Genomic DNA, 22,500 nt, shown 5'->3' with positions numbered 1-22,500 from the left:
CTTTTGGCTTTATTCAAAGAGAAATTTGGCATTCCGACGAAAACATTTTTAGTTTAGCAACGCTTAACGCAATCATTTACCATTTAAGGTCAAACCAAGGTATATGAGCTGATAACCGAGATTGAGTGAACCAATCAGAGCATGCGAAATGCATTATCCGAGGTTGAGAATTTAATAATTGTTAATAATCCATTCGCGCTTGTTGGATATGGGACTGGTTATAGCCAACTCATATCCAACGCGCGCTCATTGAACTGAATGAGTTGAGTTGCTATTATTAAATAGAATCGGCTCAGTTCCTTCCACCTGTAAGTAAGTAACTTTATTTACCCACATATTGCAAATGAGCACAGGCTCGATAAAATACAAATGTGCAGTATTAGATTAAAGAAATGAAAAACAATATTTTTACATAGTGAAGCATGAACTAAAGATATGAAGGACGATCTATTATTTACATAAAATACAGTTACTGTATTAGGACAGTGTCACTCGTTGAGATTTATTCTAAACATTGAGAGGGATTCTGAAGTTCCTAACTTATCAGGCAAATAAATTGTCCCATTACTTAGCAGCCAGGAAAGGGAAAGAGGGTCTCTTGTATGAAGAATTTGGTCAGGGAAGTACCCGGGCAGGTCGCAAGCCACAGGTCACTGTTTTACCAACACAGAAACAACCCTAACCGTTTATCAATGCTAACATTAGGCCTAAAAACTACTGTTTAGGTTAGGCCTAGAGTTAGCATTGGTAAACGGCTTTTGTGTGGTTGGGATGTCTATTCCCTGACCGTTGGCTTCATGGGTAGGTTCAGTTTCTTGGTACTCTTCTCTCTCTCTCTCTCATCAAAAACCAACATTAAGATGATTTGGTTTGGTTTCGTAAAACCAAAACCAAAGTTATTACTTTGGCCAATCAAAAAGGACGGAGACAATCCAATAAACCAATCAAAACTCGAAGTAATTACACGTAGCCGACACAAAAGCGCGGGAAAATGTGCACGCGCGAGCCGCGACTGGTTTTGGTTTCACTTCTGATTGGTTGAAAACCTGGCGCGAGAAATTTGAACCAACCACTGAGCGAAGTAAGGCAAAACCAAAGCAATTCGCTAATTACTTTCGGCACTCAATTGAAAACCGCTCTAAGCACTTACGATATGTCCAATAAGAGGCCAACATATCTTAGGTTGTGTTCTATTGGGATCAACCGTTTTAAGTTGGTTGGGTTGGTTGGGTTTTTTCGTGTTCTATTGGGAAAAAACCGTTTTCGGTTGGTTTGGTTGATCAACTTTTTCAACCGGCATCAAACTAGCTTGAAACGGTTGAAAAAGCATTGGCAGCAGCCGCTGTCGTTTACGCGGGCCATTTAAAGTCGGCCGCGGGCTCCTGCCATGTTGGTTTCGGGCCTCAACTTGTCAACGCTGAGAAGTCTGGTAATAACTATTCCCAGGACAACCAACCGAAAACGGTTGTAAAAGTGTTCTATTGGGAAACCTCAACCGCTTCAACCGAAATCGGTTGCGGTTGAAACAGTTGATCCCAATAGAACACGACCTTATTCATGCAAAGTTATCACGAAGCCAAACTGAAATTTCTAGTGAACAGTATTGAGGATACAGTGCAACTTTTTTTTTTTTTTTTAATATTTGTCCACATTTATGTAATGTTGGTAAGAGGTCCATGACGGTTGCTACTCAAGTTGTTGGAAGTGACTTTTTAGTTGAAACCCATGGACTCCAGGCCCCATTTCTTCTCGCTGTTCTTCTTGCTTCGGGATCTGTTGGTTTGTTTGCAGGTGGTTTCATTCCCTTCATATAAAACTCCAAACGATCTTGAAATTTCTTTACAATGTCTGGGAACTTTGTGCTGAGGTCGTTTGTCTCATATGGGTCAGCGGTGATGTTGTATAGGGCCAAATCAACCAAAGGAACTGGGGACTGGAAGGAAATACAGACATTTTACCAATATTTGAAAACATGAAATAAAAAATGAGACCACCTGGCCAGTTGTCTCAGCTTTTGGCTAGTCATCAGACCAGTGAGCCAAAAGTCACTGGTTACCCTCCATATATATGTGGAACTGCAGCAGGTTGACGTTTCCTTTTACAAATACTTGAAATGTGGCCATGATTTAATGAAGAAACAAACAAAAAATGCCCTTCAGGTATACTCACATCCTCAAGATCTTGAAAATAAAGCTTACTGCTGTGAGAAGAATTTCTTTCTTCAGGTGGAATGAAGTATGATATGTTAGGGACCCCCATAAGAAGTTTCATGTCTCCGATACGAAGACCAATTCCTTGATAAGCAAAATCAAGTTGACCAGAAGAAGGGGGGATGTCTATATTGTGAAGAATCTCTGTTCGCGGTGATGGCACACCACCTGATATGGCTTTCCACACATCATACCCATCAAGGTCATCTCCATTTATGCTTCCACCTAAAAAAACATGGTAAGAAATTAAAAAAAGGTACATTTTTTTGATATTTTCAAGAGGATGCCATTTTTCTAGAACATAACTTTGAACTCACCAGCAAGATTCACCAATGTTGGGTACCAATCTGTCACATGAATCAACCCAGGAAAATTAACCCCTCTTCTAGACAGCAAGTTGCCATGTACAAACCCCACACCCCTGATTCCACCCTCCCAAAGGGTGTCCTTGCGTCCTCTCAGGGGGTAGTCATAACCACCATTCTTTGGAACACCACCATTGTCAGTACTGAAGATCATGAGAGTGTTATCCCACAAGCTTTGACAAACAAATAAGCAAAATAACATTAAAAATTACTTTGTAGTCAATAAACCAAACCTGCTAAATCAATGTTATACCCAATTCAAACCCTTTGGCAATGCGACATTTTGTTTCAGCTATTTCTATATCATTTAAATGTGAAAGCTCCACTGTGATGCAAATACAGTACACAAAGAATCTTATCACTGGGAGGTTTGAATTGGGTACAACATTGACCTAGCTGATTTGATAAATCTAATACAAAAACATTTGAGATGACAGAAAACCAATTCAATAGTGGGAGGCATGCCAGCCAGCTAGATTCAAAAAGCCACAGGTGAGAGGCTATCTGAGTCAATTCCATCTGGTCATCAGAATGGTACTTTGAAGCTGAGATCTCAGTCTAGTTCCATCAGTATTATAACTCAAAGATCTTTAAGACATTTGGGTCCTGAGAGAATAAATCATGTGGCAAATAGAAAATAAGGTGTGACATGAAGGACTAGGAGCAAAGAAAAATCCTGCCAAGAGTTAAATCCCTGTATGCTTCAATTGCAAAAAGGGATTCCCTTGACAACACTGCAATACAGTAATGTTACAAGAAAAGTCACTTGAATAGTGTACTGAATAACGGAATGCTTATTTGAACTTATTTTTAAATATCAACACAACAGTTTTTCTCTTGAAAGTTAATAAAATCAAAAGTTGTAGGCCATGACGTCAATTAAAGATTACGAAATTTAACTGTTAATGTTAAAGTACCCTGCTTCCTTAAATGCATCTGTTATATTTCCAACAGCTTCATCCATGATGTCAACCATTCCAGCATAAGTTCTTCTCAAAGTGTCATTAATAAATGCATACTTGTCCACATTCTCTTTGGGAGCTTCAACAGGGCCATGAACATTCTGGAATGCCATGTACAGGAAAAGTGGGCTGCTCTTGTTATGTGATTCCACTATCTGCTGTGCCCGCTAAAATTGAAAAAAAAACATTTGAACCAAGTTGACCTTAGGAGTCCTTCAATTTACTTAACCCATTCACACATGAAGTGCCTACAACTAGTGAAAAAATAGTTTGGCATTGTATCTTGGTCTCATGCAGAACAATTGCCATTCAAACATGCATGCATGCAACCTCTGAAAAAACAGTACAATAAAAAAACCTTGAAGGAAATCTCTCCAAAATTCTTTACAGAACATTGCTTGTTCTAAAAATGTAAATTCACGTCTATTATGACCAAAATAAAACTAGTTTTAGCACCATTTTTTATGACTGTTGATGGCCACTTTCAATTGCATTTAAGTGATGCTTGGATGGATTCTAACAAAAGTAAGGGGTACAACACCTCCTTCCTTAGTGTGTGTTGGTGTGTGTGTGTGTGAAATACCACAATCTTTAAGTATTTAATTGTCTGATAAGCAAATGAGAACTACACCATGCCTTTTAAAAGATCCAGACAAATAATGGTGAAAGAAAAGGAAAATAGTACACACAAGTCAGGACGGCTTAGTGGTTATCAACCTTCCCTTCCATTTCTGCGACCCGGGTTCAACCCCCTGCCCTGATGTCATAAAAATTGTGGACTGAGTTTCAGTCAAACATGATCTGACCCTGAGGGTTTTTCTCCAGGTACTCTGGTTTTCCTCCCTCATCAAAATCAACTCTCAGTCAGTTACATCCAGCGGCACTCTTGATAGGGATAACCTCGGGTATCCTTCCCTTTCGTTGAATTGAATGAATAAAGTTGAAATAAATTTAATTTTAATTTACAAAAACTGAGGGACAGCTATAGGTAACAAAACCAATAATTCTTTCTCATTAGGATTTAATAATGATGATGATGATGATGATGATGATGATGATGATGATGATAATAATAATAATAGTTATTAGTGATATTGTGTATGAAGCTCACTTTTGTAAAGGCATTGACAGAGTAAGTGCCATTCATATCTCTGACAATTTCCTTGTTGTCCCGAAAATCAAGGAAATGGTCTTGTACATGAGTGTAATGATCTTCTGCACCGCTGTAGAAGCCATAAAAAGTATCAAAGCCTCGATATGTTGGAGTACTCTCCCAGTTATAGAATCCCAAATGCCACTTTCCTGTCATGTGAGTTCTGTAACCTATAAACAGCAGTTGGTTATACATTAATCAATTAAACCAAAAGAGCTTCCTCACTTGCAAAGAGAAATACCTGTAATATATATCTATCTTCAAATTCATTAAACCTTACCAGCTTTTTGAAGCTTTTGAGGTAGCGTTGTTATGTCCAGGGGAAGACTATATGGATCAGGGCTATGAATAATACCATGTTGCAGTCCTGTGCAAAGGTGGAAGATGAGATGCAGCATAAACATTATGGACATACATAGACAGCAGTGATTCATTTTGAAAATTGTGTTAATGGGTACAGTGTACCCCTCAGGCAGAAATCAATGGGTCACAACTCAAATGTAATGGGTCAAAATTGTAACCAAGACAAGTTGTAGGTTTATTTTATCAATCATATAATTGATGTTTTTTAAACCACAGACATCTGAATTTTAATTAATCAATAAATACCTATATAAAGAGAAAAGAAAAAAAGGCTTCTACCTATCTATGAATATACATATAGTGTATATTTATAGATATCATAGGTAGAGGATTTTTTGTCTTTTCTCTTGGTATAGGTATTTATTGATTAAAATTCAGATTCCTGTGTTTAAACTTGTAAAGAAATTACAACTGTAAAACAGAACAAATAAAACTGTCATTTAGTGTCTAATCACTGTAATATTCAGGAAGTCAACAACTTCGACAACACAAGAAAAGGACACTAGTTGTCTATTAAAAAAGAATAGTGCTTTTAGAGACCTTTAGAACACTAAATGACTTCAAGAGAAAAGCAAACACACGGAAATTTGCGTACGTCCTTAAGAGCATGTGCTCAGTAACGTGATACCCATGACAACAATACAATCATTCGAACCTTGTTTCGCATGGGCATAGCCAGGATTTTTCAAAGGGGGCGTCACACTGTGTCAAACAGAGGGTACTCGCGTTTTCGCAACCTGAATATTGTAGGTTGTTTGAGTAAAAAACAGCTTACAAAGGGGGGGTCACGGGCACCCTAGGACCCCCCTAGCTACGCCTATGTTGTTTCGAATATTCCAAGAATCGTGTTTGTCGCTCGCATGAAAAGTTTCTTCTCTGAACAAACAGTGCGAAGATAAAACATACCTTCTTCGTTCATCTAGCCTTTCTTGTGCACTGAAATTTGCATCCTTGGTGGCGTGTTGATATTCAGCTGTCGAACACCTTTGAATGACTTTCCGTGGGAGTTTTTGCGCTGTTCGCTTTCGCTTGAAGTCTGAACTCTGACTATTTATTAAGTCGGAAGGTTCAAATAAACGTGTATGCGTTGTATGTTTATCATTTCAGGTGTGAACTTTTAGCTTTTGTTTTTATGTATGTCATTAAATGCATGCTTTTTTCACTCTGTTTACGTTAACAAAAAGAGTTCGCAGTTATTAATTGTGTAAGGATAATTGTCCTCAAATTCATCGCATCCTTTTGATAACTCTCAATTTTTTGGTGCGTCCTATAACCGAGTATTTTCGCGCAATTTTCAGTTTGAGAACTTAGCTTGATTAAACTGCTAAGTTTGGGGTGCGTTGGAGTGCTCCTTATAACCGAATAACTACGGTATGCGTACTCGGGACACGCTCGACGGAAACCAATGGGTATTTAATGAATGTAATGCGTAAAATACGCAAAACGCAGGGCAAAATGAATCACTGTAGACAGTATTAAGCCACACATCATTATTTTGAATAGATCTAAGGAAGTAAGGATTTAAAAGATGCATTTAAATAACCTGAAGAAACCATGCATTTCATTGCCAGAAACAACCTTTCCAGATTACTTCATTTAATTCCGAAAGCCTCAATCAGCAAGTTATCCTGGTTATTGAACGTAATAAGTACACAGCTACAAGTAAGTAAAGATTTCTCCCTTCTAATGTTTTACTTCAAAATGAGGAGAAACAGTTATCATAGATCAGCCATTAGAGGGCGTGGTGTTAATATGTAAGTAAACTTGGGAGGTGGTGCCAGAGGTGGGAATTAAAACAGGCCGTCCACCTCTTAAATTACTGTGTACTTGCCAGTATGGATAGGATATCTCCCAGATAGTAAAGCTGCTCTTGTAGGTGTACAGATGGGTTGGACGTAATACTGGTCCAGAATAACACCTTCAGCGGCCAACTTGTCAACATTCGGGGTTTTAATTTTAGAGCCATGAAAACTCACATCACTCCAACCGAGATCGTCAACCAAAACAAACAAAATATGAGGCTTTCTTGAAGATGAAACGACGAATACAAAAAGTTTCGTCAGATAAATCAGGGCAAAGCCGCTTGTGGACAATCGCATGGTTACAATATGTCTCGAACGTCAGGGGATGTGTCAGGGAATGTTAGAATCGATTGCGTGACAAATTATGCAAATGACCGCTGCCAAAAAAATAAGCAATCGATGGTAGGTACGTTATGTATGGGGTCATATATTGTACCGTATACTTAAAACGTACCTTATCATATTGATTGGCTTGTTCCTCGTTTTACTTTCGCTTTTTATGAAGACATGACCCACACAGATTCGAATTTCTTTCGGTCAGAGTCTCTGAATGCTGAATGGGAAGATCTGAGTCGATCAGTTGGGGATGTCTTGCTTGTAAACGAGGGTCCTGGAGTTAAGGCTGAAGGAAGATCTCAAATTTCCAGAACTCATTGGGTGGATGCTTTGAAAAGGAAGCATTGCGCTGAAAAATACTGTCATAAGAAGTTCTCTTTAACTGAAAGGAAACATCACTGTAGAAGGTGCATAGTTTACATTCTTTATGACTTTAATCACTCACCATGCCAGCTGACTTTCCACAGCTTGCAAATCTTGTCGATCTTTAACAGGATGAATCATGATTAATCCGATTTCTTCTTCAAAGAGTTTCAGATTCAAATAATATTAGGAGGTTACTTTCTGTTCAAGCGTTGAATGGTATTAAACAAGACTTACAACAACGAACAATGCTCATCCAAAAATACGATAACTATGATCATGTGATATTGGACTTCAATGCTGAAGGTACAGCTGCAACTGGATCAACACTGGCGTGAGGAAGGAACACCAGGAAACCAAAGGGTAGGGGAGGGAAGAATAGTGGGTATGTCAGTTACGGAGAATTGTGGGGAGCTAGGATGGTACCCTGGGGAAGTCGGGAAAGCAGTCACATCCCACCAGGGTTCTTGACAATAATTTTTTGTGGTACTTTGGTTTACCAAAGATCCAGTGAAATTAGATGAATCAATATGAAGGATAGGATGACTATTCCCATTATTATGGAAAAGGTCACCCATCAGTTACCCTCCTTCGCAGCCGTTTTTAGGCTGCAAAGCAGGCTACCCATCAGTGTACGGTTATGTGAATGGATTTCGTTTTGTCTTTTTTCAATTTTATTAAAGGTGTGGTGAAGTGTTTTGTGGCAAATGCAGTCAGTTCAGGAGACGTCTCACTCTCTTGGCCCAACCAGACCCAAGTGGAATTAGTTATAGAGTAAGGGTTTTTATGCTAATTTCATTGCCAATAAGTTAAGCGAAATCTCAGAACGATGGGATCGTAACTAGTTTATTAACCAAAGACGTAGGAAAAAAGGGAAAGCTACAACATTGAAAAAGAGTTTATAAGAGCCGGCTAATTACGTGTGTGTGTACAAGGAATAGCATAATAATGAAGCAGGTAAGCTATGCGAGCTATGGTGATGTAATCACCATAACAATACAACAATAATGCATGAGTTACGGCGCATCTTTTCATTGTTCGTAAGTGATTTTGGTTCTAACAAGAAAGTGAAAGTAAGTATGCATTGGTTTCCTCTTTTAAGGTGTGTAAAAGCTGCTTTGACGTAGGTCCCCAGAGGCTTGGTGCAAGTCAGTCTCACGTGAAGGACTTCCTTCATTGGAGGAAAATAATTAAGGAAGATGGAGACAGCAATCAGAATAAGATGCAAGCACAGCCTTCAAATAACATTTGTGGAGAACTGGAACGACTTGTGGATGGCTACAAGAAGCAGATTGGCAAATCTAAAATCAAGTCTTTTGTCACAGAAGCTCTGAGTTTTGTGAAGATCCCAGAATGGCAAAAGTCTGAATATTGGATGGTAAGTGGAAAAAGTAAGATCAGTTTTCACCTGACTATACTAATGTATGTTTAAGAATCTTTAATGTCATTCCGCTAATAGTGTATATGCCAATCTTTGTTCAAACAAACGGCCTGCTTACATTGCCAGCAGAGTTTCCTCTCCTATTCTTAAATCTCCTTGATCTTTACTACCGGTAGTAAAATAAAAGGAGACTTTGCTAAAAGAGTAATGCTTGCTTGGCAATCTTTTTAAAAGGGTTAAGGGATCAAAATGTTGTATCACATAGTAACATGTGCTTTTGAAAAAAATCAGTGCAAATTTAGTTTCAACTTTAGAGCTAATCTTTTAAGAACTTGAATCATTTAAATTCATTTTTCTTAATTTGCAGTCAGGCTCATCTGCAAGCAGCTGTACGTTGTGTTTTAAAAAATTTTCAATGACTGAAACAAAGTCTAACTGCAAGTATGAATATTTGTTTCTTTACCCTTATTGTTTCACTCAGGGAGTAAATCATTACCTTTGTCTATCCAACCATTTATATTTGTTTACCCATTTATTCAGTTTATCCTTTATCCTATTCCTAAATACAGATGTTGTGTGGTGATAAGTGTAGTGGTTCCTTTTAAAGGCACAGCTAGAGTACTAGTTCTTATTTCATTTTCATGTAGGGTTTGTGGTGCAGTAGTCTGCTCGTCATGCTCCTCGGAAACCCTTATTCTATTCCCAAAAAAATCATCACAAACTGTTCAGTGGGCTCTCATTAACATTGTTGGCTCTCCAGTTGAGGAACCCACTGGCTGTTTATATCTGCGAATATGTAACACCTGTCATGAGAATGCTGCACTATTACAGGGAAACACTGTCACTGATGGTGCTCCAGTGACAATGGTGTTAGATGACATTGTAAATGTTCACCAGACTCTTAACAGGCTTCAAGTAAGAATCTGTGATCTGCTGCCCAAATATGAGATACTGGTGGATGCTGTGGAAGCGAAAACGGACTTGAAGGGGTTGGTCCCAGTGGAAGGAAGTGCAACACAGACCTTGGCTCGGTACCACTTAGATTTGTCTGACTTATTCACACAGTTTGCTGTTGATATGCAGAGCATTAGACGCCTCAAACCACAAACAAATACGCAGTTAAGGCTGGCTAAGAATTTGACAAGTGGCATGTTTAACTTCTATGGTGACAATTTTCCTATTTTCAGAGATTGTAAGAGACGCACTGCTGAAATATTTCCAGAGGAGACACTGGAAAAAATTCAGTGTATAGTCGATCGAAATGCTATCAGAAATGCCTACATTTACATCAAACAGCTGGGGCTTGAGGCTTTGTTATTAGCTGAGAGATACAAGTTTGACGATGAAATCGCAACATTTTTAGCAAATTGTGAAAGCGTTTGTCTTCAGGATTTGAAATCTCAGATTGAGGCTTGTCATGAGGACTGGGACCAACACAAGGAAGATGTGAAGGAAATACTTCAACTTAACCTAAAAAAACATCGTTTGATTGTTCCTTCAAAAAGGCTAAGCTATCAGGATGGTGCAGGTTATGTGCGAACCTTTTTGTTCGATCGCTGTGGTCTCCTTGTTTTGAAGACAAGGCTACAATTGAGCAATAAGGCAACCGAGAAGAAGTTCTCTGCTTCCAAGATAGCTCTTCAAAATTTGAGCAAACAATTGCCATGTTCGCAAAATTGACTTTTTGAGGCTTAATACTGACGATGTTCAAGATGATTCAGTCATACTTCCGTGCCTTTGTCTGTTTCCATGGTTCTTTTTTCCGATATATGAGGTCATGGATCATTAACCTTATCGACACAAAAGCATTCACTTCTGCCGAGGACAAAGGTCGCGAGCAGTGCACTGGGGACCGCTACTTCAGAAAAATCGTCTGGTGTTAGACAGAAAAATCTGTAACTGCCGATCCGAGGAGGGACAGGAGTATTAGCAATAACTCTGGCCATCCACTCAATAGCAATGCCCTCTTAGGCTTTTTTCTTCCTAGCAGGCAGTGCAGCTCAGTGCTTAGGGCGCTTGCCTTGAGATCCGGAGATCCCGGGTTCAAGACTCACTCTGATCACTCGTTGAATTTGTTCCTGGTAGTCCCTGGTTCATCTTCCTGGCTGCACTTGTAAGTAGTGAACTGGTTTGCTTCCGGCCAGTTGGGATGCTTTAAAAAAAGCTGTTCTGTTCAATGCTCGGAGATATTAGCTACTAGCTACTCGAGAAATCCGAGTGTAAATATAATGATACTTACTTTACCTTACTTAATACCGGTAAGGGTGCTTTCCATTTGACAGAACTGACCGGCCAGACCAGGCATTTGGAATGACTAACTCTACAACGCCATCAAATTAACACTCCTCGAGGATGATAGACACTCCACCGGAAGAATGCGAGGGATTCTCATGCAAGTGTTCCTTCAAATTGTTGCATTTTCTTTGCAAACTGATGGGTCTGGCCGGCTAGTTTTGACAAAAGAAAAGCGCCCTAAGAGATATACCTCTTACTGTAACGCCAGAGGATTTGACCCGCTTGCATTTCACGTAGTTTTTTAACAAGGGTTGTGTGCTAAGACCTTTACTTTATAGATGTAAGTTGGTCTTGCCATTGAAGACCGTACTATCATTTCCAAAGTCATCACTTTCCGCTCTGTTATTTTAACTGACTGACTGACTGTTGTCATTGCACCGTGTTTCGGAATTCCACAAAAACGAGCAATCAAGAAATAGTCAGTGAAATGACTTTTAAAAACATGAGATTTTTATCGCTGGTAACGTTAGAAGTCCGTAGAGTGGACCCGTTTGTATCTGTATTTTTACGTCAATTGAGACAAGTCCCTGATAAAGCAAGTAGAGATGCCAGCAAAAGCGAGTCATGTGCGAACATGCAATGTGTTTATTTATGCATCATAGTATTTTTAATATTAAAAGTAGTGAAAGAACTGTTGGCTCTAACTTACGATCATGTACAGTAGAATATGTAAAGCTTAGACGGGACAGCATTGTTATCATGATTAAAACTGATTTACCTTCCTTTTATCGAGAGGGTTATACGTGGCAGTTTGGCCCTCCTAACAAATCAAGTCAAGAAAAGGGATGAGTTTCGGAAGTGAAAAAAACCAGAGTACCATGCAGGTGACTTTCGGCCACTGAAACAAATGATGATGATGATGATGACGATGATAATACTGATGACGAAGATTATTTGATGATTCTGGATTAAATGAGACAAGTGATGATGAAAATGCTTCTAACCGAGTATCATCACATTAGCAACCATACAGCTCTATTCTGAGAGCTATGTTACCATGCCAACTCAGCGGATGGAGACGAACTGCTGTGGCGAAAAAGTCGAAATGGGGGCTAAGGGCATAGACGACTCTATAAATTCCAGACCTGATTCCTCTAAATATCTGCAAAATAACGCAGTAAATACGGCAATCAGCTACTTTTGCAGACCTAGGGGCGTCCTACTGTACATCATGTTCTAATCTCGCTCCCATTGATCAGCAATCTCGTCCCCAAAGATGCGATCCTTTTGGTCAGCACCAAGGATAGCCTTTTCCGCGCCCTTTCCGCTGGACAAGGGTAACGGAGGCTCTGAGAACAAGATTGTTTGATCAGTGGTTGGGAAGCAGGGGAGGGAAGGGCGGTTTTTCCTTTTAAGCATGCGCAGAAGGGACGAAGACTTTGGTCACGAGACCGAGACCCTTCCGAGCACAAAAAAATGTGCACAGATAACATGGGCCATAAGATAAAGGACAAAATTTGACTATTTGCCTACACTACTCATCCCGACATGAGCTAGATGATATATGGGGGCGTTGGCCAGCCAAGCCACTGTGCCATTTATTGAGCATTGGAATAGGTACAAAATCATTTATGCATCAACAAAAATGAATTGACATAATAAACCTCCAATTCAACAAGGAACAGGATGTCTCAGCTAAGCCTTTCCCTGTACAAAATCATGGTAATAGAGAGATTAAGCATGACGTTTACGGCAAACGTCGGAGTGAAATTAGGGTTTTGCCAAAAATGGAAGAACCCTGCCTAGCTCATTTCTGTCCTGTTAGATCCATATATCAAGCAACTTCTCAAAGGAACGAGACAAGTTAAAATGAGAGAATTTTCACGCTCGCTTTTATGAAAAGCGGGAGTCTGCCGTTTTCCATTTGCCGTTGTGCTTAATCTGTCTAATCACTTGGTTATGTGTGAGCACAAATGCCGTACCAATATGGAAGACTGTTAATGAATCAAATCACATGAAGTTAGAGTATGAAATGTTGATTGCTTAATGAGAGGGGAAACTGGAGTATCCTGAGAAAACCCTCTCGGAGCAAAGGCCCGTTCCTCGATACTCCCGAAACTTTACGGGCCATTTTCGGGTGACACAATCCCATTTGTATCTCAAGAACGGAGAGTATTTAAGTCGCCAAACTTCACAGACTGCTTTTTGTTACCTTGCAAACCTGTTAAAAAATCGGCTTTCCTGAACAAGCGGTTGGCACGTTCACAAATGGCTCTTCGGGCCCGAAAAGTTTTCGGGACTTTCGAAAAACGGGCCCCTGAGTAGAGAATCAACGAACTGAATCCGCGTATGACGTTGATTGCGGGGATAGAGCCCAGGCCACAGTGATAAAAGGTTAGAGCTCCATTTCATCACGAGGAATATAAAATCATGCAATCATCAAGGAGTAAGTAACCTAAGTCCTTTTAGCCTTGTGAACCAGAGTCAAAACCACTCACTTTAACACCTTGATATGGTCCGGACAAATTTGACCAAACTGAGCCCGAGTAGCACTCCAAGTAAAAATTCTCTGTCCAGTTTTCTTCCTGCGGATCTTTCTCGATCTTTAGTTGCCTCACGTGTCTCTTTCGCCCAAAATTTATCTCCAGGAACTCACCGAGGGTGTTGTTAGCACTTCTCCAACAAGATGTACCTCCTAGGCGCGCTTTGTATGGTGGGTAGCCAGATGCATAAGAGGAAGCGCTGATCTGGTTGTCAGTGATTTCACCATTGCTCATTCCTAACGGCCGGTTTACATAGCAACGATGAGCTAAATTCAGGGACAAGAAATGACAATAATCATTGAATAACCCATGGATGGGATGTATTTAGGAAACATGGAAATGCCAATTTTTGTTCAGATTTCAATCGTCGCAGATATGAACGTTACTCAGTTACGCAGTAACGAAAGCGATGGCTGAAAAATTCAGGCTTTCCTTTCGCTATCGATCAAATCAGCGTCGCAGCTATGAGCTGTGACGATCTAGACTGAAATCTTAACGTGACTCTCTCCACAGTTCAAATATGTTTGCCTTTTATAAATAGTCTCTTCATTTCCAAATCCTCTACGGCTTAATATAAACTCTCAAAAAAACGTAGCTCATAATTTGCTTCAAAGCCCGGTTGGAAGAGCACTGAATCGGTAGCCCGTTCAAGCCTGACTGACTCGTTTTCATACTTTCCTTTCTTCACACTGCATTTGCATAATGGCCTGAGGCGAATCGGGAAATGTTTGGCGTTTAAACAACATCAAACATTGTTTGGTGACCAACCATTTTACCGTTTGGCCACCTTGTTTGGTGCTGTTTGATAACATTGGAAGGCCATCAAACATTCGATCAAACAACGTAAAACATTTCTTTTGTCCTCGTGTTTGATGGGCGAAGTTTTGTTCGTTTGGCCAGCCGTATCGATTTAAACATGCTTGGCGCGTGCATGCGTACCACGCTTGCTCAGCCGCTCTTATCCACATGTTTTTTACGTATTTGAGACCCATAGTTCTTTGCTTCTGGAGTTTGATCTGAGTTAGATCAAACATGTTTTAACCCTTTGGCCATCACTTTAACTTTTTGGCCACCAAACAATGTTTGATGTTGTTTCAACGCCAAACATTTCCCGTTTGTCCAGGCCCCTAACATCGACGACCTGAAATCTTAATATCTTTCAGCCTCTCCGCAGTTAAAATATGTATGTTTTTCGTATATGGTTTCCTCATAAACGCCAATTTCTGAGCAAGATCTTCAGTAGAGACATTTTTCTTTGGGATGCCCCGAGAGTATCACGCGCTTTCAAGTTCTATTTCTTACTTTCACAATTCGGTCCAAAATAGCCGTCTTTGCAATTACACTCATATCCTGGATAAGAGTTCATGGTGATGCAAAAACCATTATTCTTGCACGGCTTCCTATCGCATGGATTATAGGACCGATATAGGTTATCCAAGTAGACAGTGTCCTCTGAGGGAACAAAGTAGTTGGGCTCGATACTCAGGCGAGTTTCATTGTTCAGTTCACATTGCTGTAGGGAAAATTTAAAGTTGAGACTGTGGCATTCTGGGTCATCTTGGCACGTGATTACACATGTGATCAGACGAACTCTTGATAGCAGTTGATAACTGTGATTGGTAAGAGACCTGGCAGTTAAACTTCAACGCGAACAAATGTGAAATTATGCGAGTGACACATAATCGTGATAAATCTGTTCCAAATTACTCCCTCGTACCGCGTGGAGAACGTCTCAGCTCAGTGAGTACTGTAAAAGACCTCGGCATCACAATCTCCCATGATCTCTCGTGGACTTTACACGTTGTCGAGGTGGTCAATAAGGCCAATAAAGTTCTCGGTCTAATCAAGCGAACAATCGGTTCTGTAAACAAAGAAATCTTTTCCACAATGTATAAGGCTCTTGTGAGACCAATCCTCGAGTACGCTTCCCCTGCATGGTGCCCTTACTTGGTTAAGAATATTGTTCTCTTAGAAAAAGTTCAGAGAAGAGCTTCTCGATTGGCCTTAGGCCAGCGAAGGGGAGAGATGTCATATGAAGATCGCTGTAAACTGTTGCGTTGGTCGCAGTTGACTGACAGAAGACTATATTTTTCTTTGATTGAATGCTATAAACTTGTATTTGGATTGAATAGTCTTTGTTTTCGTGACTTTTTTGAGTTCGCTTCAAAACGTACCAGGTCCAATCATAACTACAAACTACAAGTTAAATCGGCGAACTGTAATTGTTATAAATATTCATTCTTCGTTAAAATTATTCGCGAATGGAATGACCTGCCTGCCAATGTTGTTGAGGTAGGAAATTTGAGACGTTTTAAAATAGCTCTTAAATCATACATGTGTATTTCTTAGGTTCCACTTATAAACATATATTTTTGATTTTTATTTTGGAAGTTTATTTACATAGGGTTAACCTCTTAAACTTCTTTTTAGGGTATTACTTGTATTTATTTGTTTATGATACCTTAAATAAAGTATGTATGTATGTAGTATGTATGTAAGTGAGTAACCGGATATCGATTTAACAGTTCGACAGTTGGATTGACAGGTCATGCTTTGACAAAGAACCAAAAGAAGACAAGTGGTAAGCCGGAGTTTACTGCAGCTCTGCAAAACAAACAAAAGTGTAACAGCCAAATTTGTCCATGCCCCCTTTTTTTAAGCAAGACGTTATCACTGAGTTATTAGGGTATTTTTACACCCTAGAAGATGCTAACAAACGTTTTTTCGTTAATAATAAAGTATTTTCGTTTGTCTCACGATGTGGTCACTTATTGTACTTCACCACGATGAATAACAGCAACCTTTTTTAAGACATTAACCGTTTTTTCATTAAGTTTCCAGCTTTCAACATTCCAATTTAAAATCGAAGAACCGCGGACTAAAATACAGTAACTAGAAAATAAGGCACTCAAACTAAACAAGCTCAGGACTCGATTTAGGATTGCAAAAAATATCTTTATTTTATCATGGAACTCAGGCCAATATGTAATATAGTGGTTTCCTTTGAATTGTGTTTTTCGTTTTGTTTCTCGTTTTTTTTTTCTTGATGTTGATTGATACGCCAAGAAACGAGACTGGATTTGGTTGATGCGATCGAAGTTCGCGTTTCGTATCTTAAGAGAGTACCACTACCCATGATGCTCACCTGTGAAAACTTTCCATGGAAAACTTGAATCATGTTATTGCAAATTCGATTCCAGTGCAGTCGGGTGTGGGTTGTAAATCCAACAATCCTGGGGAAACTTTTTTAATATCTGCATCGGATGTGAATTCTGCTCACCTGAATTGTTTGCTTTTTCATTGACTTATATGATAGGCCGTTCACCGTCTGTCAGTTTTTCAACATTTCAGGCATTTTAGTTGATTATGTATACACACCTTAAAAGATGTAGCGGAAGAACCTGAATCGCAACGTCAAAGTTGTTTAAGTTATTTTAATAAATTCAACAAACTGAAACATCAATCAGGAACTTACAAAAGGTATAAAGACGTTTGTTGTTTGTTTAATCTTTTTTTATTTTACTTGTGGGATATCAATCTGAATATTTAGCTTTTATAACGCTTTTGTAATGATTATGAGCACTTTCTTTAATTTTGAAACGAAACTTTTTAAAAATATAAAATGTGATCAGGTATGTACACTGAGCTCTGGACATTACGTGGTAAATCGTCCAATTGGTTGCCTGCTTATAGTGGAGTATTAGTTAGCGTCGTTATGTTCATTCAGAGTGTTTCTTTCTTTGCACAGGGCCACACAAGCTGGCTGCATGCTTGAAATACCGCTGAGCTTTAAAAAAAGGTTCTTTACCTGTTACTTTTTAAGAGTTCCGATGATGACGTAGCATTGAGTGCCACAGCGTCGTCTTAAAGCCGGCGGTCACACACCACTTGTTCATTTCGGAGTATTAAAACGGTCGATTTGTTAAATGACGTTTGTTCAACATTTGTTCTGTTTGCAAGGAATGCTTTAATGTCGAAGAAACAGGTCATCCATCATTTCTAAATAAACTACAGTTTACTTTTCAACTTAGCATTTTCAATCCCTGAGAAATCGTGGGTAATGTTTGCTTTCATTCAACTTTTAACTTGATGGAATAACTCCCTGCTCCCCAATGTAATGCTATGCTCAGTGAGGGATTTGAAAAGCACGTCGTAGACAAGGGGTTATCGGTCATCAGATGAGGAAGCAACCAGGTATGCAGAGGCACCTGAGGCCATTACAATGATAAGGAAGGTAATGAAATCCACGGGAGGAAGATCAAGAACTATCTGAAGGCGACTCGGTTAGGTAAGCGATACATGAGAAGATACGAGACGAGAACTAGCAAGGGAAGCTGCTAAGGTTATGGTGTGATGACGAAGAACTTAACTGCTGCTTTCCTTGGCTAATGGATTGGAAGGATATACCATCCTCACATGATAGTGGGGATGATGGAACTGCATACATAGTTAACGCCAGCTAGCTCTATACATCGTGTGGAACTGATAAAACTTAAGTGGATGGCGTCACGTGAAGGATGCGTGGAAAGACGTAGGAAAGCCTCCCACATGTATTAGCTGGTTGTTCTCCACTCACCCCAAACAACTATTTGTGTAGACACAACGCTGAGCTTCTACTACTGTTTTTTTATACTCTTTGGTTGGTAGATGCAGCTCCACCGTGGTATGCACGCGTGAAACCTAAGCCATTACAGGAGCCTCCAAGTGCAAGGAGATACTTAGATATCCAGGTATTACCCGAAAGGGAGGGCGTTCGACAAAGCAGAGGAGATGCTGGATTCATCGATTACAAGGGGAAGAAAATTATCGCGGTAAAGATGAGTCGTCTATGGGTGGACAATCGGACTAGAACCCTAACCCTAGAAGACTAGGAAGTAGGCAGTGTGGCCCAGTGGTAAGGGCGCCTGTCTTGTGATCTAGTTGAATTTGATCGTGGTAGTCCTCGTTCAACTTCTAGGCAGCACTTGTAAATATCAGTTGTTGTCGTTCTGTCGTTTCGTTCATTGTGTTTCATTGGTCCTGAAACGCCCCTATGGGGAGTGGTCAATTAAGTATGTATGTAGTATTATATGGCCGTTTGAGGTAGAATTGATTCAATAGGGAGTTTAAAGGGGCTAGGTCACGCTATTTTAGGTAATTTTGTTTAACTTTGTTAATTATGAGCTCTAAACGTCAAATTGGCAGAGCAAGAGTCTTTCATTTGCAAAATCACTGCCACATAACAACTGAGAATGATTTTCCATGACATTTTGATATAGACTGATATAGATTTGAAAAAAGGTGGGCCGACGTTTTTTAAATTTACTCAAATTCAATCCATTTCAATCCTCTACAGTTTTGTCCATCCATGTCCCTTCTTGATTTCCCTTTGTTTTGTTAGAGTTCTTCTATAGTTTTGAACAGTTATTTTGATTTTTTAGTTAATTCTATGACCATTCGATCAGTGCTGAAATTGCGTGACCTAGCCCCTTTAAGCAAAGACGACGGTAGCCTGCGAACGCAGACGTATTTTACTTCGTTCTCAGGACGAGAGCGGCAAAGAAATGCATCAAATAAAGAGTGAATTAAGTAAGAGTGTTGCACAGTCACAAGTAATAGTGCAGCACAGTCACAAATGGATTTATTTTTAGACACTTTGCGCGCGAAACAAACAAAGGGCTAACAATTTTAATCAATCAGAAGCACGCGTGACTGCTTCTGCCATGTTTTTTTTCAGGGACATGCAACAAATTTTCGCGGGAACGGGTATTCTAAAAATAGACTAATTTGTTACTGTGCTAGGGACCCCACCAATGCTATAACAACACTCTTATCTAATTCACTCTTTATCAAAATACGAAACGCACGTACGGGGAGTGCAGTGCCATTGTTTTGTGTTGTGTGGCGTTCTCGTAGCCGTCGTCGTCGTTTTTAGTTGCTTAAGTTCCCTTTTCCCAAGATACAGCGTCAGCGTTTCGAGCGTTAGCCCTTCCGTCGTTGATTCGCTTTGACGAAGACCTATGCTGGAAAGATCATTCCAAATCTATCTTAAGGACGGTGCCTACTGTTGTTATTGCGCATACGTTCTGCGCATCTCGAGAGACTCGGATTTCCTATGGGTGATGCTTATTAACACAGGGATATTTTTGCGCGGTTCAAAACTGTGCGGAGAAAGTAGATCTTAGCAAGTGTTGTTGGTATCCAAAATGAAAACTGGGGTAACCATACATTTTTCAGGGATAATTAAGCTTCAATTTGAAAAAGAACGCCATTCATCGCTTGGCATTTTAAAGCTTTTTCCAAATATTGTTGATTGATTATCTTCAAAAAATGCGGGGTTATCCCCAATTTTCTTTTTGGATTTCAATAGCACTGTTAAGATCTGCTTTTCCCGCATATTCAGTAAACCGCGCAAAAAGACCTTTGAATTAGTAGGCACCATCCTTAAGATGGTTAATTTACCTTTATCGACCCGTTAGACAAAAACAATTTATCGTGTTTCACTCCCCATCTACGCAGGTGACCACAGTTTCTTTAGAAACTTACCCCGCCTTCATTCGAAAACCTGTATGCCTTTCTTGATAATAACAAAGGCTGCCGAAAGGGTCACGAAAGGGTTCCCGGGAACTTAAGATCAATCAACTCCTTCAAATTGACAAGATGGTCGTCGAAGACTGTAAGAACAAAGCCTTTGACCTGACTCCTCACTAATGAATGATACCTGGTGTGAACAACAGCAAATATCAAAAAGCTAATTCAGGAAAGTGTAAAGGGGTGGAAGACTAAGTTGGTACCTTGCAACCTAGAGGTTAGCAACGTTTGCTTCAAACGTGGCATATTCCGGGAGGACTCGCTGTCTCCACTCTTATTTTTAATCAACAAGATCCCTGTATCATTAGTGCTGCAAAGAACGATGCCTGGGTATGACATTGGCAAGGACAGGGTCAAAAGTAACCATTTGTTCTTTATGCACGCCCTCAAATTGTATGGTAAGAGTGATCCACCGATTGAGGAATCTACATGGGACTGGCACAGTGATGGAAAGCGAGAGCTCCTCATTGAGCCAACCCTGTTCCACGAAAGGTGAAAATGGTCAGAGGTTTATAACTCAGAAGTCTCGATCGGCGATGGAATGCGGCCCATCCGTTTTCGGTATCATCTTTTTTTAAGATGGCTACTGCTAGTTTTTTGTGGGGAAAAAAACTTTGCAGTATTGCACGATCCCCGATTTTGCATTAAGCACGCCCAATCCCTCGTGCGGCTAGTTGGTTGCAGACCAATCAGAAGCGTTGTGGTCATCAGGCCTAATATGGTTGGCGACAGAGCGAGTTTCAATCGAGTGTCGTAAAACCAAAACCAAAGTAATTACTTTGGCCAATCAAAAAGGACGAAGACAATCCAGTAAACCAATCAAAACTCAAAGTAATTACACGAACCCGACACAAAGCGCGGGAAAATGTGCACGCGCATGCATGCCACGATTGGTTTTGGTTTCACTTCTGATTGGTTGAAAAGGGGCTTGAGGACTTTGAACCAATCACCGAGTGAAGTTATGCAAAACCAAAGCAATTCGCTAATTACTTTCGACACTCAATTGAAAACCGCTCTTATTTGGCGGGACCTGTATTCTAAATTTAAATAACAAAGTAAACCTTCAGTAAACCTGACTGGCCAAGGCCAAATCAGAGAGAGATGGATACTTTTGAGTTATGGGCTTGCAATAGAGGCTAATGCGGGGAAGTCTATTCAAATACAAATACTTTTTTACATCTACATCTACATATCCAGCACTCGGCAAAGTCCCTTTTTGACTTATGGCTGTTTCTGCTTAGGTGGCCTCATGCAACACAAGACTTTTTTGGGAACATCACCACCAAGCCGACCACTTTTGCTGGAGAGAACAGGGCCCGGTTGTTCAAAAGACGATTAACGCTAATCCCAGATTAAAAATTAACCAAGGAGTTTATTTCTCTATTCCCAAATGCTGTTTAACGCTGATATTCGGCAAAACTTTACATTAGAAGAAGTCAATCCTGAACAACAGAAATAAGCAAAAGAAACTTTCACCAAAAAGTTGAAAACATGAAACAAAAGTTTGCGCTAATCCTGGATTAAGTTAACCCGCTTTCGAACAACCGGGCCCAGGACAGCTACAACACCGCGGACTTGATCCCCTACTCTTCTCAAATAGTGTGTGGGTTATTTAAAGGGAACCTCCACTAAAACAGGAATATATCTTTAAAATAGTTAACATAATGCTCACAATCAAAATTGTTCGAACGTTTTCCAATGGGAGCGTTTGTATCCGAAATAATTAAATTTTAAAAACGGTTGTTTTGGTTTTCAAATTTCCCGGGCGCCGCCATCTTGAATAATTGTGACGTGTCATGGTTGCCCTATTGTTTTAAAACAAAAGCTCTTTGTGCAAATACAAAAGAGCAACCATAACACGTCACAATTATTCAAGATGGCTGCGCCCAGGAAATTTGAAAACCAAAACAGGCGTTTTTGAAATTCATTTATTTCGGATACAAAGGATTCCATTGGAAAACGTTTGAACAATTTTGATTGTAAACATTATGTTAAATATTTTGAAGTTGTATCCTTGTTTTAGTGGAGGTTTCCTTTAACGTCCTGTGAGACGAGACGAGAAGACTTGAAGACTTGATTTGTGAGACGAGAAGACTTGAAAATCTAACCATTTGCAGATGAAATTACAAAGGCAGCACTTTCTCCTCATTTATTTTAAGATCCTGAGTGTTGATCCCGCCGGGGTTTAAGCCCGCGACCTCCCGCGTGGCAGCCCAA

General features: G+C 39.9%; 3 protein-coding genes across 3 annotated transcripts; 1 reads left to right on the top strand and 2 right to left on the bottom strand.

Moving 5' to 3' along the window:
- Positions 1 to 296: 296 nt before the first annotated feature.
- On the bottom strand, positions 297 to 7,215 carry LOC138028751 (arylsulfatase B-like). The gene is made up of 7 exons (XM_068876354.1): positions 6,885 to 7,215; positions 4,971 to 5,057; positions 4,649 to 4,860; positions 3,493 to 3,704; positions 2,528 to 2,748; positions 2,170 to 2,435; positions 297 to 1,933 (listed from the first exon to the last, which is right to left on the bottom strand). The coding sequence occupies exons 1-7, from the start codon at positions 7,150 to 7,152 to the stop codon at positions 1,691 to 1,693; spliced, it is 1,509 nt and encodes a 502-aa protein (XP_068732455.1). The 5' UTR covers positions 7,153 to 7,215; the 3' UTR covers positions 297 to 1,690.
- A 69-nt stretch (positions 7,216 to 7,284) lies between these two features.
- LOC138028749 (uncharacterized) lies at positions 7,285 to 11,955 on the top strand. Its single transcript, XM_068876351.1, has 5 exons — positions 7,285 to 7,598; positions 8,238 to 8,328; positions 8,657 to 8,932; positions 9,303 to 9,376; positions 9,583 to 11,955. Exons 1-5 carry the CDS (start codon positions 7,363 to 7,365, stop codon positions 10,613 to 10,615), a joined length of 1,710 nt encoding a protein of 569 aa, XP_068732452.1. The 5' UTR covers positions 7,285 to 7,362; the 3' UTR covers positions 10,616 to 11,955.
- Positions 11,798 to 15,292, bottom strand: LOC138028764 (lactadherin-like). The gene is made up of 3 exons (XM_068876376.1): positions 15,016 to 15,292; positions 13,669 to 13,979; positions 11,798 to 12,332 (listed from the first exon to the last, which is right to left on the bottom strand). The coding sequence occupies exons 1-3, from the start codon at positions 15,077 to 15,079 to the stop codon at positions 12,189 to 12,191; spliced, it is 519 nt and encodes a 172-aa protein (XP_068732477.1). The 5' UTR covers positions 15,080 to 15,292; the 3' UTR covers positions 11,798 to 12,188.
- Positions 15,293 to 22,500: the final 7,208 nt, after the last annotated feature.

This window comes from Montipora capricornis, chromosome 13 (genome assembly GCF_036669925.1).
Source record: "Montipora capricornis isolate CH-2021 chromosome 13, ASM3666992v2, whole genome shotgun sequence".
In the NCBI taxonomy this organism is placed as follows: domain Eukaryota; kingdom Metazoa; phylum Cnidaria; class Anthozoa; order Scleractinia; family Acroporidae; genus Montipora; species Montipora capricornis.
Note: the sequence above shows the minus strand (reverse complement) of the source record. Positions and strands in the feature narration are given on the sequence as shown.

Excerpts from the sequence above, each read along its gene's own strand:
- LOC138028751 (XM_068876354.1), bottom strand. The coding sequence starts at position 7,152 with ATGCGATTGTCCACAAGCGGCTTTGCCCTGATTTATCTGACGAAACTT. Across the intron at positions 3,705-4,648 it reads CTGTCAATGCCTTTACAAAA|CGGGCACAGCAGATAGTGGA; the intron begins GTGAGCTTCATA and ends TTTCAATTTTAG. Across the intron at positions 1,934-2,169 it reads ATTTTCAAGATCTTGAGGAT|TCCCCAGTTCCTTTGGTTGA; the intron begins GTGAGTATACCT and ends ATTTCCTTCCAG.
- LOC138028749 (XM_068876351.1), top strand. The coding sequence starts at position 7,363 with ATGACCCACACAGATTCGAATTTCTTTCGGTCAGAGTCTCTGAATGCT. Across the intron at positions 8,329-8,656 it reads CAAGTGGAATTAGTTATAGA|GTGTGTAAAAGCTGCTTTGA; the intron begins GTAAGGGTTTTT and ends TCCTCTTTTAAG. Across the intron at positions 9,377-9,582 it reads GAAACAAAGTCTAACTGCAA|GGTTTGTGGTGCAGTAGTCT; the intron begins GTATGAATATTT and ends ATTTTCATGTAG.
- LOC138028764 (XM_068876376.1), bottom strand. The coding sequence starts at position 15,079 with ATGAACTCTTATCCAGGATATGAGTGTAATTGCAAAGACGGCTATTTT. Across the intron at positions 13,980-15,015 it reads TTTTGGACCGAATTGTGAAA|CTCATCGTTGCTATGTAAAC; the intron begins GTAAGAAATAGA and ends CCCTGAATTTAG. Across the intron at positions 12,333-13,668 it reads GACCATATCAAGGTGTTAAA|ATATTTAGAGGAATCAGGTC; the intron begins GTGAGTGGTTTT and ends GTTATTTTGCAG.